Here is a 14,838-nt window from a genome sequence, read left to right as displayed (position 1 = left end):
ACCCCTAAGCTCAGAGCCAGAAGTAAATCCTGAGCTCTGCCAGCTGTGGCCCTAAAACAAAACAAAAAAAATGTTAACTATTTCTTGGAGCATGACAAAGAGCCAGAGAGATAGTAAGTACAACACATAAGGTACTTGTCTCACATCTGGAAAACTTGGGTTTGATCCTAGTACCACATATGGTCTCCCAAATCCTACCAGGGATGATTCCTGAGCATAGAGTCAAGAATAAGCCCTGGGGCTGGAGCGATAGCATAGCAGGTAGGGCATTTGCCTTGCACGCAGCTAACCCGGATTCGATTCCCAGCATCCCGTATGGTCCCCTGAGCACCGCCAGGAGTAATTCCTGAGTGCAGAGACAGGAGTAACCCCTGTGCATCGCCGGGTGTGACCCAACCCCCCCACACACACAATTATTTTAACAATTTCTTGTTATCAATGTCTTTAATATATAATGATCAATGGTTTGGAATATTCGGAATATTTTATCATTTACAGCATGGACAAAATGAAGCCCAATGTGAAATACTACATCTAGGGTTATATTTTATTTAATTATAAAATCAAATTATACACATATATACAAACATACATATGTGTGCGTGTATATATGTACATATATATACACACACATACTCTCCTTCTTTCTAACAGAAAACCTAAGATGTAGAAGTAGTTTCTTCTCTTCACACCTGTGTTATAAAATTACTCCAATATTGCTTTTAAAAAATTTGGCATAGCAGGCATCCTCTTTCTACGCCTGCACCAGATGAAGCCCCGCATCCCAAACCTCCAGAAACCAATTACCACCACTCCCATGGCCGATCTTCACAGCTTGTCCTGGGTCCCCCACCCAAAAGAAAAAAAAAATCTGCTAAAAACTCAGGTATTCGGGACCAGTGATTGAAAACACCAGGCCTCATGGGGTTGAAACTGGGCTGTCCCTTGCCATCTCCCTACCTCTCCAGGGTCCTGGCTGTCAAGCCCACAAACTACTTCTAGGTGCTATTTAAGCACATCACAGCCATGATCCAGAGACTCACAAATGAATCTCGGAATCTAGCGGGTCGCTGCAAAGCTGCAGAGATGGCTCCAGACCCCAATTATTTAAATTTTTATAATCCCAGAAGCACATCGCCAAATTCTGTGAGCACAGAACCAGTGGTCCCTGAGCACCACTGGGATGACCCCAAAAACAAAAACAAAACAAAAGCTAGAAAACAACAAAGCAGTAATAGAAACTACTAAGTATCACTTATTTGGGAAACCATAGCCTATGAGTGCACAGTGTCTGGAATTAAATTTGGGTCTGAATCCTAGTTCTCATCACAGTCTCAAACTGGTTCCTTCTCTCAATCTGTAAAACTGTGAACTAAAATAGGGGCTAGATGTGAGATAGTGGTAAAACACATCCCTTGCAAGTCTGCAGTCCTGATTTCAATCCCTAACACTATGGCCCCTAGCACCAATGGGTATAGCTTTGGAAGCCCCTCCCCCCAGCACCACTGGGCATATTTTATGACAACAAAACAAAGTATGAACTAGATAGTATGATCATTTTAGAACTGCAAAAGGATTTTATGATACATATATACCTCTTGGAATATTTGGTGAGTTATTTAATGCAGTGGCTCCTTAAATTTGCAAAACAAAGCATAAAGTAGGCATTATTAGCCTCATTTGAATATGTGGAAATAGTCTCCTGAAAGATTAAGCAGTATGTCTATTGTTAATACAATAAATGTCAGAGACAGATTAAAACACTGATCCAGGGGCTGGAGCGATAGCACAGCAGGTAGGGCATTTGCTTCGCACACGGCCAACCCGAGTTCGATTCCCAGCATTCCATATGGTCCCCCAAGCACCACCAGGAGTAATTCCTGAGTGCAGAGCCAGGAGTAACCCCTATGCATCAGTGGGTGTGACCCAAAAAAGCAAAAAAAAAAAAAAAAAAGTTCATACTCTAGAGCTGAGGCACACAATTTTTCTCTAATGACAACTTTCCTTAACTCACTCATGGGAATAAAATGTTTTGAAAATTCAAAAATAAAATTCCAAACAATCTAGACTTCATATAATATCCTTGTATGAAAAGCTCTTAATGATCAATTGAAAAATAAACATCAATTAATGATAAATTAAAAGGACAAAAGGTAAATCATTTGCAAAAGAACTCGAAATACCATTAAAAATCAAAGAAATGCAATCTAAAAAGTCCCTTTTTTTGCTCACCAAAATTAGCCTGCTTTTTGGTAGAGTTCTTTTTCTAATTAAGTATGTCACTGTTACCATCCTCATTTCTCAGCTGGCAGAAGAACAAAACTACTGTAATCTTAAATGATGATATATTGGGTTGGAGAAAAGTATAGGGATTAAGGTGCTTGCCTTACATTCCACCTAACTTGATTCAATTATCTGGCACCTACATATGGTCCCCTGACTACAGAGCCAATAGGCCCTGAGAAATACTGGGGGTGAACCAAAACTGAAAATTTTTAATAATGACAAATTAATGTTTCCCCACAGTATTTTAGGATACTTTGGTATCATGGGAAGACTATAACAAGAAAAATTAGATTACTCCTCCTGGGCTAGCTACTTCTTAGATTATTATAAACAATTAATCATGAATAAGCTTATCATATACAAGCCAACTAACTCCAAGTTGATACCATAATCCCTTTCATCTGACTCTTAACAGTAAACCAGTATTCTCTCCAACCCTAAATCACCCAAGAACCAGGTATCAACAACAAACAAGAGATCCCCTCTAGAGACCAGAGACCATCATCCAAATTATTCATCCTACAATTTCTCAAATTTGTCTATTTTGTGCAATCATCCCCTATTAATTCCCCTGGAAACCACAATAAAGGCTCAAACCTAAATTATGCATTCCTGATGCTTATTCTATCTCCCTCCTAAATACTTCCCTCTTGCATAGCATGTGATTTCCCTCTCTAGGGAACTCTAAGTAAAAATCTCTTCAAGGGCAGCTAACTCTGGGTCTGTCACCATACCATACCTGACTAAAACAAACAAAATGTATTTATATATATATATATATATATATACATACCCAGTTGTGCTCAATGCTTACTCGGTGGAGTTTGGCGGACCCTCCAGGTCTCTGAGCTATCTCCTTGGCCCCAAAGTGGGGTTTTTTTTGGTTTTTTGGTTTTTTGGGGTTTTTTTTTGCTTTTTGGGTCACGCCTGGCGATGCACAGGGGTTACTCCTGGCTTTGCACTCAGGAATTACCCATGGTGGTGCTCAGGGGACCATATGGGATGCTGGGATTCGAACCCGGGTCGGCCATGTGCAAGGCAAATGCCCTACCCGCTGTGCTATTGCTCCAGGCCCCCAAAGTTTTTGTATACTCTTTTTTTTTTTTTTTTTTTTTTTTGGCTCTTATTTTTTTTTTTTTTTTTTAAATTTTTTTTTTTTTTTTTTGCTTTTTGGGTCACACCTGGCGATGCACAGGGGTTACTCCTGGCTCTGCACTCAGGAATTACCCCTGGCCGTGCTCAGGGGACCATATGGGATGCTGGGATTTGAACCCGGGTCGGCCGCGTGCAAGGCAAACGCCCTACCCGCTGTGCTATCTCTCCAGCCCCAAGTTTTTGTATACTCTTTAACCAAGCAATTGTAATGCCAACAATTTGTCCTAAAGTAGTAATCATGAATATATAGATATAATTTCAAGAATACTGATCTCCAATCATCGATAAGCTTCAGTTTAAAATCCCATAATATCAGAAACAGGCCAGTGTCTAACAATAAAAGTGGCGAAGCAAATTATGAAATATATACAAAAGCTTCCAAATAAAACCTGAAAGAGAACATAAATTCTATCCTATCCCTCAGGAATACATATTTCCTGTACTATTTATACATCCTCAGCATGGGAAAAGATGAATATTTTCCATTTTACCATACTAACATAATAAGATACCAAAACCCAAGGTAACATCAAAAGCTAAACTACAGGCTAGTGTCACTTACACTGGAAAAAAAAATATAACATTAGCAAATCAAATTTAGGTAAGCATTAAAACAATCCATCATGACCAAGCTGAGTTTATCCCAAACTATACAAAATCTGCTGAACATCTGAAAATCCGTAAACAAAATCACTTTTTTTTGTAATTATCTTTTTTTTTATTTCTTTTATTAATTCACCATGTGGAAAGTTACAAAGCTTTCAGGTTTAAGTCTCAGTTATACAATGCTCAAACACCCGTCCCTTCACCAGTGCAACAAAATCACTTTTATTAAACAGATCAAAAAGACCTAAAATAATCTCAGTAAATTACAAAGGAAAGCAACTGAAAACTATGTAAAACAAAGAATGCCCAATAGAAGGATGATCCTTGTGTATATATCTAAAACAAAGTAATACCAAAGGAAAAATATACTAAAATATTTAAGAAAATCAGTATTTCCTGGGACTGGGAAAGTGGATTCGTGGTAGCACACACCACCATGAAGAAAAGGAGATCACCCAGATCTTTTTATCACTTCCCAGTTCAAAATGTTTACCATTTCTTATTAGTCAACAACATTCTCTTAAATCTGTAATCGGACTCATTTTATCCCAGCCTTAGCACAATCTTCTCTGTAGTTTTAGTCCTTTTTTTTTCTGGAATATGACCTTATTCTACCCAACAAGCCATTGTTTCCTTTTATAAAGCTGCATTTGAATCCTTGCCTTGCTTGTTCAATATCACTTTGTGGAATTAATACTTATACTTCTCACAGAAAGTTTAGTGGGTTTTATCAACTTGTAACTACATAAGTTAAAATTATTTATATTCCTATACTTTTTGTTGTTTTAGGATCATATCTTGCACTGCTCAGGGATTTGCAATGCCAAAGACAGAAGTGGAGTTGGCTATACTTAAAGCAATGAATTTAGTCCTGTACCATTGATCCGGCCCTCTGTCTCAATTCTTTTTTTTTTTTTTTTTTTTGCTTTCTGGATCACACCCAGCAATGCACAGGGGTTACTCCTGGTTCTACACTCAGGAATTACTCCTGGAGGTACTCTGGGGACCATATGGGATGCTGGGATTCGAACCCAGGTCGGCCGTGTGCAAGGCAAAGGCCCTACCCGCTGTGCTATTGCTCCAGCCCTTGTCTCAATTCTTAAAATGAGCACAGACTAGGGCCGGAAGACAGCTCGAAGTGTTGGAGCAAATGCTTTGCATGTGAAGTCCCAAATTTAATCCATCACTCTCACAAGTGCTCACACACACACACACACACACACACACACACACACAAACCCCTGTCCAAAGAGACACCTTTTACTACAATCCTCCCTATTTTTTGTTTGTTTGTTTTTACTCCTGGCTCTGTGCTCAGTAATTTCTCCTGGCCACCTTGAGGGACCACATAGGGTTCTGGAGATTTTACCCAGGTCAGCCACAAGCAGGGCAAGCACCCATTGTACTATCACTCCGGCACCATCGCCCCTTTCAAGTGACAGCCCCACTTGTATATATAACATCAAAACTTTAAATTTTAGTCTTATACATTCTGCCTATTTACTTTCAATGAAAACTTATTTTAGATTGCTGATTTGAATGATGACTTCTACCTTCATCTCACTTGTCAGAAACATTTATTAGAAGGTAAAATATTCAACTCCTTCAAATTTTCTGTAATACTATTTATTTAGATTTTGGGACATCCCTGGCTATGCTCAGGACCTAATCCTGGCTCTGTGTTCAGGGTTCACTCCTGGCAGGCTCAGGGAGACCTGTAGGGTTACTCTTAGTCATACTCAGGATATCATGCAGTGCCGGGGCTCAACCCTGGGCCTCCCATATGAAAAGCATGCACTCAGTTCATTGAGCTATCTCTCTAGCCCTTAGGGACACTACCTGAAGCCAGACTCCGCAAGGAGTCATTCTATTTTTCTCCTGGTTTTTGCGTCACACGCAGCAATACTCAGAGTTTATGCCTTGCTCTGTGCTCAGGGATCATTCCCACAAGTTCCATAAGGTGCCAGATGAGAGTCTCAGGTTCAATCCCAGCACCTATGGTCCTCCAAGCAAGTTTGGAGATAACCTCCACATAGAAGGAAGGGATAGGTAGAAGGAAGTATTACTACCAAGCTCTTCTGGCCAAGGATGCAGCTCATCTGTAGAGCAGTCTAGCTGGCCTTGCATGTGTGAGGCTCTGGGTTTAATCCCCAACAGTACAAAATATAACTATAACAAAACCTCCATGTGTTTTGACTATAATCAAGTTTTATCAATTCTGATTCAAGCAAATTAATAAAATAGGCATTTAGAGAAAACGTAGCACTGTAGCACTGTCATCCCGTTCGTTGTTCACAGATTTGCTCAAATGGGCACCGGTAACATCTTCATTGTGAGACTTGTTACTGTTTTTGGCATATCGAATATGCCACAGGTAGCTTGCCAGGCTCTGCTGTGCGGGTGGGATACTCTCAGCAGCTTGCTGGGATCTCCGAGATGGATGGAGGAATCGAACCCAGGCCGGCTGCATGCCAGGCAAACACCCTACCTGCTGTGCTATCGCTCCAGTCCAAAGAAAATGTATTCTACATAAATAGAAGCAGTGCCAGATGAGAGATAACAGCCTCATTCTATTCCAAAATTCTAGTTCTGGTTTTGCTAAAATTCAAGTCACTTCTACCTCTTTAATCCTTAAATTCCTGATCCGTAAAATGAGGGCAGACAATTCTAGTCTTTAGAATTCTGTTTAATATGTCCTTATATATCTACTACTTTCTAGAGTTAATATCTTAAATTGTGGGCCACAACCCCTGGTGCGTATGCTACCTTTTTAAGAATGTTTTTAAATAAACAATTTTACATCAGTAAATGTTTGATTTGTATACCAATACTATACTCAGAATTCCATTTTTTTAAATGGATGAAAAGGTATGACAGGCTTGTTTTTCAAGCCCATGTTCTCCCTTGAACATGTATCACACTTGTTTCTATGTATGTTTGCTTTTTTCCACTCTTGAATATGTATTCCTCTCTATCCCATTACTTCATCTAAATTTCATTCAATAAAAAATATCATGCTTCATTAAAAAAAATTGATAAATAGAAAGTTTAAACACCCCTTCTCTAGAGTAACAATTGGACAATGATGACAGACCCTAAGAGTCAGTCTGCTAACAGAATGGGCGGCGTGGGAGGGAACCTTGAGACATTGGACGCTGAAACTCTAGCAGTGGGTGTGGTGTTAGAACATCATGTCTGAAATTCTATTATTAACAGTACTGTATATCATGGTGCCTAAATAAAAATCGGGAATAAATTTAAAGTCGTGCTCTATAGGCTAAAGACAGAGAAAAACAGGTTCCACATAAGTCATTAACTAGAAAATCTCAATGAGAACTTTGTTGCTGTTTTGTTTGGGATCCATACACAGCAATGCTCAGGGATTACTCCTGACTGGGCACTCAAGAATTACTCCTGGCAGTGCTTGGGAGGACCATATGGGGGGCTAGGGATTGAATCTTGCATGTAAGGCAACTATCTCTCTAGCCCTGTAAGGGAATTACTTTTCAGTTAATCTATGGGGAAAAAATTTCACAAGATAGGAGCCAGAAAGAATTTGTACAAAGCAAGTGATAGGGCACTTGCCTTGCACCTCACTGACCCCAGTTCAAAACCTAGTGCTGTACAGCAGGTAGGGCGTTAGCCTTGCACGTGGCAGACCCAGGTTCGAATCCCAGCATCCCATATGGTCCCCCGAGCACCGCCAGGAGTAATTCCTGAGTGCATGAGCCAGGAGTAACCCCTGTGCATTGCCGGGTGTGACCCCCCCAAAAAAAAAACAACAAAAAAAAACTAACAAAACCTAGTGCTGTATACAGTCCCCTGAGGACCCACAAGGGTCATTGCTTCAGAGTCAGGAAAAGCCCCTGAGCACCACCACCAGGTAAAAACCTGAACACACTTCCTTTACCCCCTAAATAAAACAGATTCAAAGACAGTTCCATGCCAAGGTAAAAGGGTAAAATATATTAATTTACAAATATTACACAAATTCAAACTAATGTGCATTGGGACATCAAAGTTTGTCGTGCCTGCCCTTCCCCCCGCCCCCGCCCCCCAAAAAATGGTAAGACTATGTGGCAAGCACAAACATTTGTGTCTCAAATCAAGTATCTCTGTGAGTTTTGTGACTGGAGGATTATTTGTTATAATCAACCAAATACGAAGATCACTGAATTAATGGAGTTAAAACAATTGGCTCTCCTCTATTTGGAAGAAAAATAATGTGAGATCCCTATGGCATACAAAAATCAATTTTAAATGCAGACATATTCTCCCAATAGGTCATAAATCACTTTCGGCAATGTCAAGGTGATACCTCAAGGGACTCTGTCCTTGAGAGGTGCACCTTCCCCAACAAAGTCTGGAACTCAGTTCTGGACTGGATATCAAAGATATGTTCCTTCCCTGGGTTGTCTGCCTCTATCTGCTAATCCTTTTATCTCCTGCAACTCTGGTCAAATGTCATCTTCTCAATAAAGCTGTTATACACCATCTAATTTGTTTTAAAAAGTCCAGCCCCTCTCACCCTAATATATTTTTTATTTTTCTCCTCTAGAAATCCACTTAATTTATTGTTTACTATCTGTTCCTCTTTCTCCCATACTGGGGCAGGATTATTTATGTTATCTAACTAGTGTACTATATTTGTTGTTATACATTAACTCTTCATTAATAGATTTGAAGTATCTAGACTTGTCATTTAAAAGTAGTAGGCATTGATATTGGTTGAATAGATACTGCACACTTGTTAATGTCCAACAGATATACCAACTGGGAAAAGGAACTGAGTTTTGCTCATCACTGTTTTTCCCTAGAACATTAACACAGGAGTTGGCATAAAATAAGCACTGTTAGTTAAAGCATAGAACACTATTTTAATATGAAGACACAAACTTTAAATAACTGATGCAGGGTTTAAGTTATGCAGGAAATAACTTGTGCAGGGTTTTTAAGCCTGTCAAATACATCCTCTAATATACTGTTGACAGCTATATATTGATAACCATGAGAATAATCAAGCAATAACCATTAAAATTTAAAGTATTCCATGCTCATACTTTTTAATTCTTCAGGCTAAGAAAGTATTTGTAAGTATAAGCAGTGCTTATAAAACAAAATAAAAAATTGAAAACAATCTACTTGTCCATGAACAGAGAAATAGGAAAATAAATCCTGCATAGTGTAAGTATATAATGAAATACTCTTTAACAAAGAAGGCCAATTTATTACACCGAGATGGAATGTACTCCAGGATCTAATAAATAGACTAAAAGCCTTTGGCATTAAATGGGCTAGACTTGAAACATGGCTCCCCCACAACATAGCTGTGTAACTTGAGATACTTTTACCTTTACTATGTCTGTTTCTTCATCAATAAAATAGGAATGCTAGTATTTTAATAGTGCTCCTCTTAATGAGAAGAGGACTTCCTCAGAAGATGTAAGTAGTACTTAAAGCATACTACATTGCCATATAATTTTTCTTTTTTATTGAATCACAGTGAAATGCAGAGTTACAAAGTTGTTCACGATTGGGTTTTGGTTATACAATTTCCAACACCAGTCCCTTCAACCAGTGTACATTTCTCATCACCAAAGCCCCCAAGCTTCCCTCCAGCCACCCCCGCTCCAGACTGCCTAAATGATTGCCATATAATTAAAACTAATATTTATGAAAAAACTGCAGACTCTCTATATGTAAACCATCTCCATTTCAGAGATTAATGGTAATATGTATGGGTACACCAAAAAGAAGTAGAAACTTAATAGAAGTTACCTCTAAGAGGAAAAGGCAGACTGTTAATATATATACATTTGAGGGATCAGAAAGAGAAAGTACAGCGGGTAAGACCTTACACGTGGCCAACCTGGTTTGATCCTGGGTACCACATATGGTCTCCTGATCCCACCAAGAGTGATCCCTGAGCCAGGAATATTGCTGCATGGTTGGAAGCTTGCCTCATGAACAGTGGGAGAAGGCAGCTGGAATAGAGAAGGGATCACTGAGTCAATGATGGTTGAAGGGGTCGTTCGGGATGGGAGATGTGTGCTGAAAGTAGATAAAGAACCAAACATGATAGCCTCTCAGTATCTGTATTGCAAACCATAATGCCCAAAAGTAGAGAGTATGGGGGAAATTGTCTGCCATAGAGGCGGGGGGAAGGTTAGGTGTGGGGAGGAATACTCGGTCCATTGGTAGTGGAAAATATACACTGGTGGAGGGATAGGTGTTCGATTATTGTGTGATTGAAACTCAAACATGAAAGCTTTGTAACTGTATCTCACGGTGATTCCATTTTTTTTTTTTTTTTTTTTCAAAAAGGAGTGATCTCTGAACAGAGCCAGGAGTAAGCCCTGAGCACAGCTGGGTGTAGCCTCAAAACAAACAAAATACATTTATCTTATTGATGAGATTTTAGATTTCTGTTGTTTTGGCTTTCAATCTACTCCCAACTCCATGTTAGGAAGTTGTTCCTAGTTTGGAGCTGAGACTATTCCCCACAGTGCTAAGGGAGTCATGTGTGGATGGAACCCAAACTTCCCATCTTCAGCACTTTGTGCCCATTCCCCCATCTCCAACAATAGGACTTTAGATGACAGTTTTAAAAATAAAAAGTAAAAATTAGAGCAAAAGGATCTAAGATAGTTTATCCTGCATTTTAAAATATTAAAAATTTTTTAAATGTTTGTTGTATACAGTCTGAAAAAAATATTTTTTTCAATGCCAGAGATCAAATCCAAGCCTCACAAATACAAGGCAAATGCTCCAACACAACAGCTACATCTCTGGTCCTATGCAATCTTTTAAATTCTCAAGGTCAAATAACTAGAATTTGTTTGGTTATGAAAATTAAACTGGAGGCAGAGATACTGCCAAGTAATATTCAGGAGGCCCAGAGGCCAACCAGGATGAACAATTCGATAGTCAGATGGGTAATCCAATGCCACCTGGACCCAGCAGCACTATGGTTCCATCTGACAGTGCTGAAGAGACTAAGGTCATGAGGTGCTGGAGACAGAATTCAGGCCTGAAACTAGGGATATGGCTCAAAAGATCTGAAGTGCAATTTTTGCATGTCAAGAGTCCTGAGTTCAATCCCCAGCACCACATGATCCTCAGTACCACCACTAACAAAAAAAGGAACAACAACAAAGTTAGGACTTGGTATATACAAGGTCCCCTGAAATTTTGTCTTGCATGCAGCCAACCCCAGGTCAATTCCCAACTCTGCCTGTTCCTCTCCCACTCTAAGAGTCTGAGCAAGAAGTAGCCCCAGAGCATCACTTGGTGTGGCCTGAAACTCTCCACCCCCCAAACACACACACACACCACCAACTTTTTAATTTGTACATAAATCAATTCTTAATCTACCAAATTGCCATGAAAAACACTTTTTTTAAAGGAAAAGAAAACAGTATGAACACAGATAACTGCTTCTAAAATGCACTTAAAGCAAGATCAAGTAAAAAAAAGAATGAAACAGCTAAGGATTGGGAGATGGCTTTGATGATAGGCTAGAAGACATCTTTTCTACCATACACAGACACACACAGACAAACACACACACACACACACACATACACACACACACACACACACACACACACACACACACACACACACACACCGGCACTACCAGATGTGGCCCAAAAACAAAAAATGAATCAGCAGAACTCAGCAATAGTTTTGTTTTTCAGTGCTGAGCATCACTGAACCAAGGACCTCACAAAATCCAAGACAAGTTCTCTATATTGAGCTATATACATGTTCCTTGCAACAACTTGAAGTTAGAGACTGAAGGATACTTGAAACAAAAGTGTTAGGTAACTATACAATTTCATCCAAAGAGAAAAACTATTATCCCCAAGATGAACTTCTAATACATGGACAAAAGCACTCAAGTGTACCAAATTCTTTCTCCATTCCTAAAGAGTGGGAGCGGTTTCTCAATTACTCTATTATTTCAAAATAAAGACGGCAATCTATGTAAATTAAATCTCAGTAGATTCACAGGATTTGAAAAAAAGGGGAAATAAACCTGTACTAAGAATAGCAAGACTACAAGATTTCCTGAACCTAGTTTTTCCTAGCCTCTTTCAAGTGCTTAGTCACTTCTGCCTATTTACCAAAAAAAAAAAAAAAAAGACCACTTCCAATCTTGAAAGAGGCAGGGAATTTTGATTCAGCCTGTCATGTCACCTGTACTGCCCTAGACCTTTGTTTCCATACAACTCAAGAGAAGGTGGCAGTCAATTAGGAATGCCTACCACTGAAAAGCAGAACCAGAGGCCACTAGAGCACCATGTATTCTGCCTCTGTTCTAGTAACAATGAGGGGTTTGTGGGAAACCAAAGTTTTCTTCCCTGACACCAAATGCAGGTAAGAATAAAAATGTAGCCTAAAAAAATGAGTTTCCTCTCTCTGATAAACACACTAGAAATGCCTCCGTTTTCCTTTGGGGAACAGGTATAGCAAACATATTCTTAAACAATTCCAGGAGCCTTCACCAATGCAGCCTAAGTAATGCAACAAAACCTAAAACTAGAGGCCAACAGGCTTTGGAATGTACTTCCAAGAAAGTAACTAGCCCGTATGTCTAACAGCATTGTTTCAGGTTCCTCAAAGGAAAGAGTACGGTTTTCATGAAACGCTATTTTAAGAGAATCCTTGAGAAAGACAAGTTTTTAAGTGGTCACTGTGTGCCCAGTGCTATATACATACCCCAATATTCTACTCCCACTTAAAGATACTAAGCAAACACAATGTATATAGAAATACTTATTAAAAAAAAAAAAACCTTTCTCAATTAGATACAGTAGGATCTTAACAAAGACCAAGTCTAGTCATTCCAACACAACCCCAGGTAGCAAATCTGTAAGAATGCAGTTCAATCTCTCAAGCAGAATTCAAACCACTCCCAGAGGGTCATGAAGAAGTCTGCCAAACTGGATTATTTAGAGTAGGGCTCATTTTTACTACCAGAAATAAAAATGTTATGGAAGACAAGCGCTTTCTTGACCTCAACCTTTTCATTATACCCAAACGGCCCCATAATTAGTAACATTATGTGTATTTCTGTCTATGCTGATACAATGAATAGAAAGGCATGAATCGAGTCCTTTTCATGAGTGACAATGTTCATAGTATTTTGTAGTCCAAAAGAGGTCAAGAAATTTGCCGAGAGCTTGCTGATGAGGGATCCAGTTCCTCGGTTCCTCCAGACGCCTAGGCCCCGCACGTACCACTAAGCCCTTCTCCCAACCTCGGGAGGCTGCTCAATCCAGTTATTCGTGGGGATCAGTTATTGACCCAATTAGTTTTAACCACAAAACTGGGCGCACAGAGCTCTGTGACACGGATTGGGGCGGAGACGGGGGCTCACACCCCAACACCTAAACAAAAATCATTTTCTCTATCGAAGATCGCACATGTTCCCGATTTTCATCCTCCCCCTGGGCAGAAGCCACGTGCGGGTGCCCCCCCCCGCTCCCCCCCGCACTTCGCCCTCCGAGCTCCCCGGCTCCTGCCCTCCCCCCTCCCCCCGCGGCCGCCCCCTCCCCCGCGGCGGCCGCCCGCGCGCGCCGGCCTCCGCCCGGTGGGTCCCCCCGGGAGCCGCGCGCGCCCTTCCCGCCGCCCGGAGGCCGCGCCCGCCGCGCCTGCCATGGTGGGCGCCTCACCGTCAGGCTGAGGAGCCGGGCCCGGCTGCGCCATGACCAGGCGGCCCGCCTCGGGGAGCGAGGATGGGCGGAGAAGCGGCGACCCGGGCTCCAGCGGACTCAGCTGGCGGAAGAAACGCCGACCGAGCCGCCGCCGCCGCCACCTAAGGAAGAACCGCTAAGGCTGGAGCCGTCGGCGCCGCCACAGCCGCGGGCAGAGACGGACCCGAGCGCCGACCTCCGCCTCCTCATCCTGACAGCGGGAAATAAGCAGTGCGCAAGCGCGGGGGGATGGGGCGGCACGTGACGTCGCCCTGAGGGCAGGGGCGGGGCCTCGCCCGGGACCGGAGCGCTGCGGGCTGGGATCGGTGGGGAGGAGCCGCGCAGGGCTGGGGGATCGCTGCGGAGAGGCTGGGTCTGGCGGGCGGGGGGCAAGGGCGGCGGGAAAGCCCTCGCCTTCTGGAGAGGCAGCTCTGGGTCATTGCAGCCCAGCCCACGAGCGAGGAAATAAAAATGAAAGACCTCAGGAGAAGGCCCGAGGGTGAATTTAGGGTAAGGCCAGCCTGTGCCCAGTCTGGCTGTGTGACCTTGGGCGAGTCATTTAACTCACTGGACTTAGGGACGTTCATCTGCATAACAGACAAGAAACTGTTTTGTGAGAAAAAGGGTAAGGAAGTGTTTCCAATGTGACTTGAAAGTGTCTGTGTAAATGTTGGGCTTAGAGCCAGACACAGTTTCTGCAATCATGAGGAGGAAACAGTGATATGAAAGTGATATGAAAGCTGTACTGTCCTAATACCTAGATAAACAAAAGAGCTACTGACCCTAAGCCCCATACTCTAGGAACTCAGGCCACACTCTTCCCAGCGTGAGAGTCCACTGGGGCCCAGGGATGTACCCCTATACCCCTCAGTTTGGACTTAGTTCTGGGGGACCCGTGACCAGAATACCTTCCCAAATGCTCCCAAATAGGCCCTGGCCTATATTTCTGATCCATTCTCTCCAACATCGAGTGTGGGCATCCTAAAACTAACTAAGGAGAAGTTGTGTTTGGGGAAGGTGTCATCACTCTTGGGCATTTAAGCTGCTCTGTCTATAGACTGCTGATGCAGAACACAAGTTGGAAAAGAAG

General features: G+C 41.7%; 1 protein-coding gene across 1 annotated transcript in view; it reads right to left on the bottom strand.

The window, feature by feature from the left end:
• Positions 1-13,977, bottom strand: part of RABEP1 (rabaptin, RAB GTPase binding effector protein 1) — a 116,985-nt gene extending 103,008 nt beyond the window's left edge. Inside the window, exon 1 of the mRNA XM_055133825.1 lies at positions 13,728-13,977. Within this exon, the coding sequence (XP_054989800.1) occupies positions 13,728-13,761 (34 nt within the window). The 5' untranslated portion in view covers positions 13,762-13,977. The remainder of the gene's footprint in view (positions 1-13,727) is intronic.
• Positions 13,978-14,838: the final 861 nt, after the last annotated feature.

The sequence above is a fragment of the Sorex araneus genome, chromosome 3 (genome assembly GCF_027595985.1).
Source record: "Sorex araneus isolate mSorAra2 chromosome 3, mSorAra2.pri, whole genome shotgun sequence".
Lineage (NCBI taxonomy): Eukaryota > Metazoa > Chordata > Mammalia > Eulipotyphla > Soricidae > Sorex > Sorex araneus.
The sequence above is the reverse complement of the archived record's forward strand: the minus strand, read 5'-3'. Positions and strand labels throughout refer to the sequence as shown.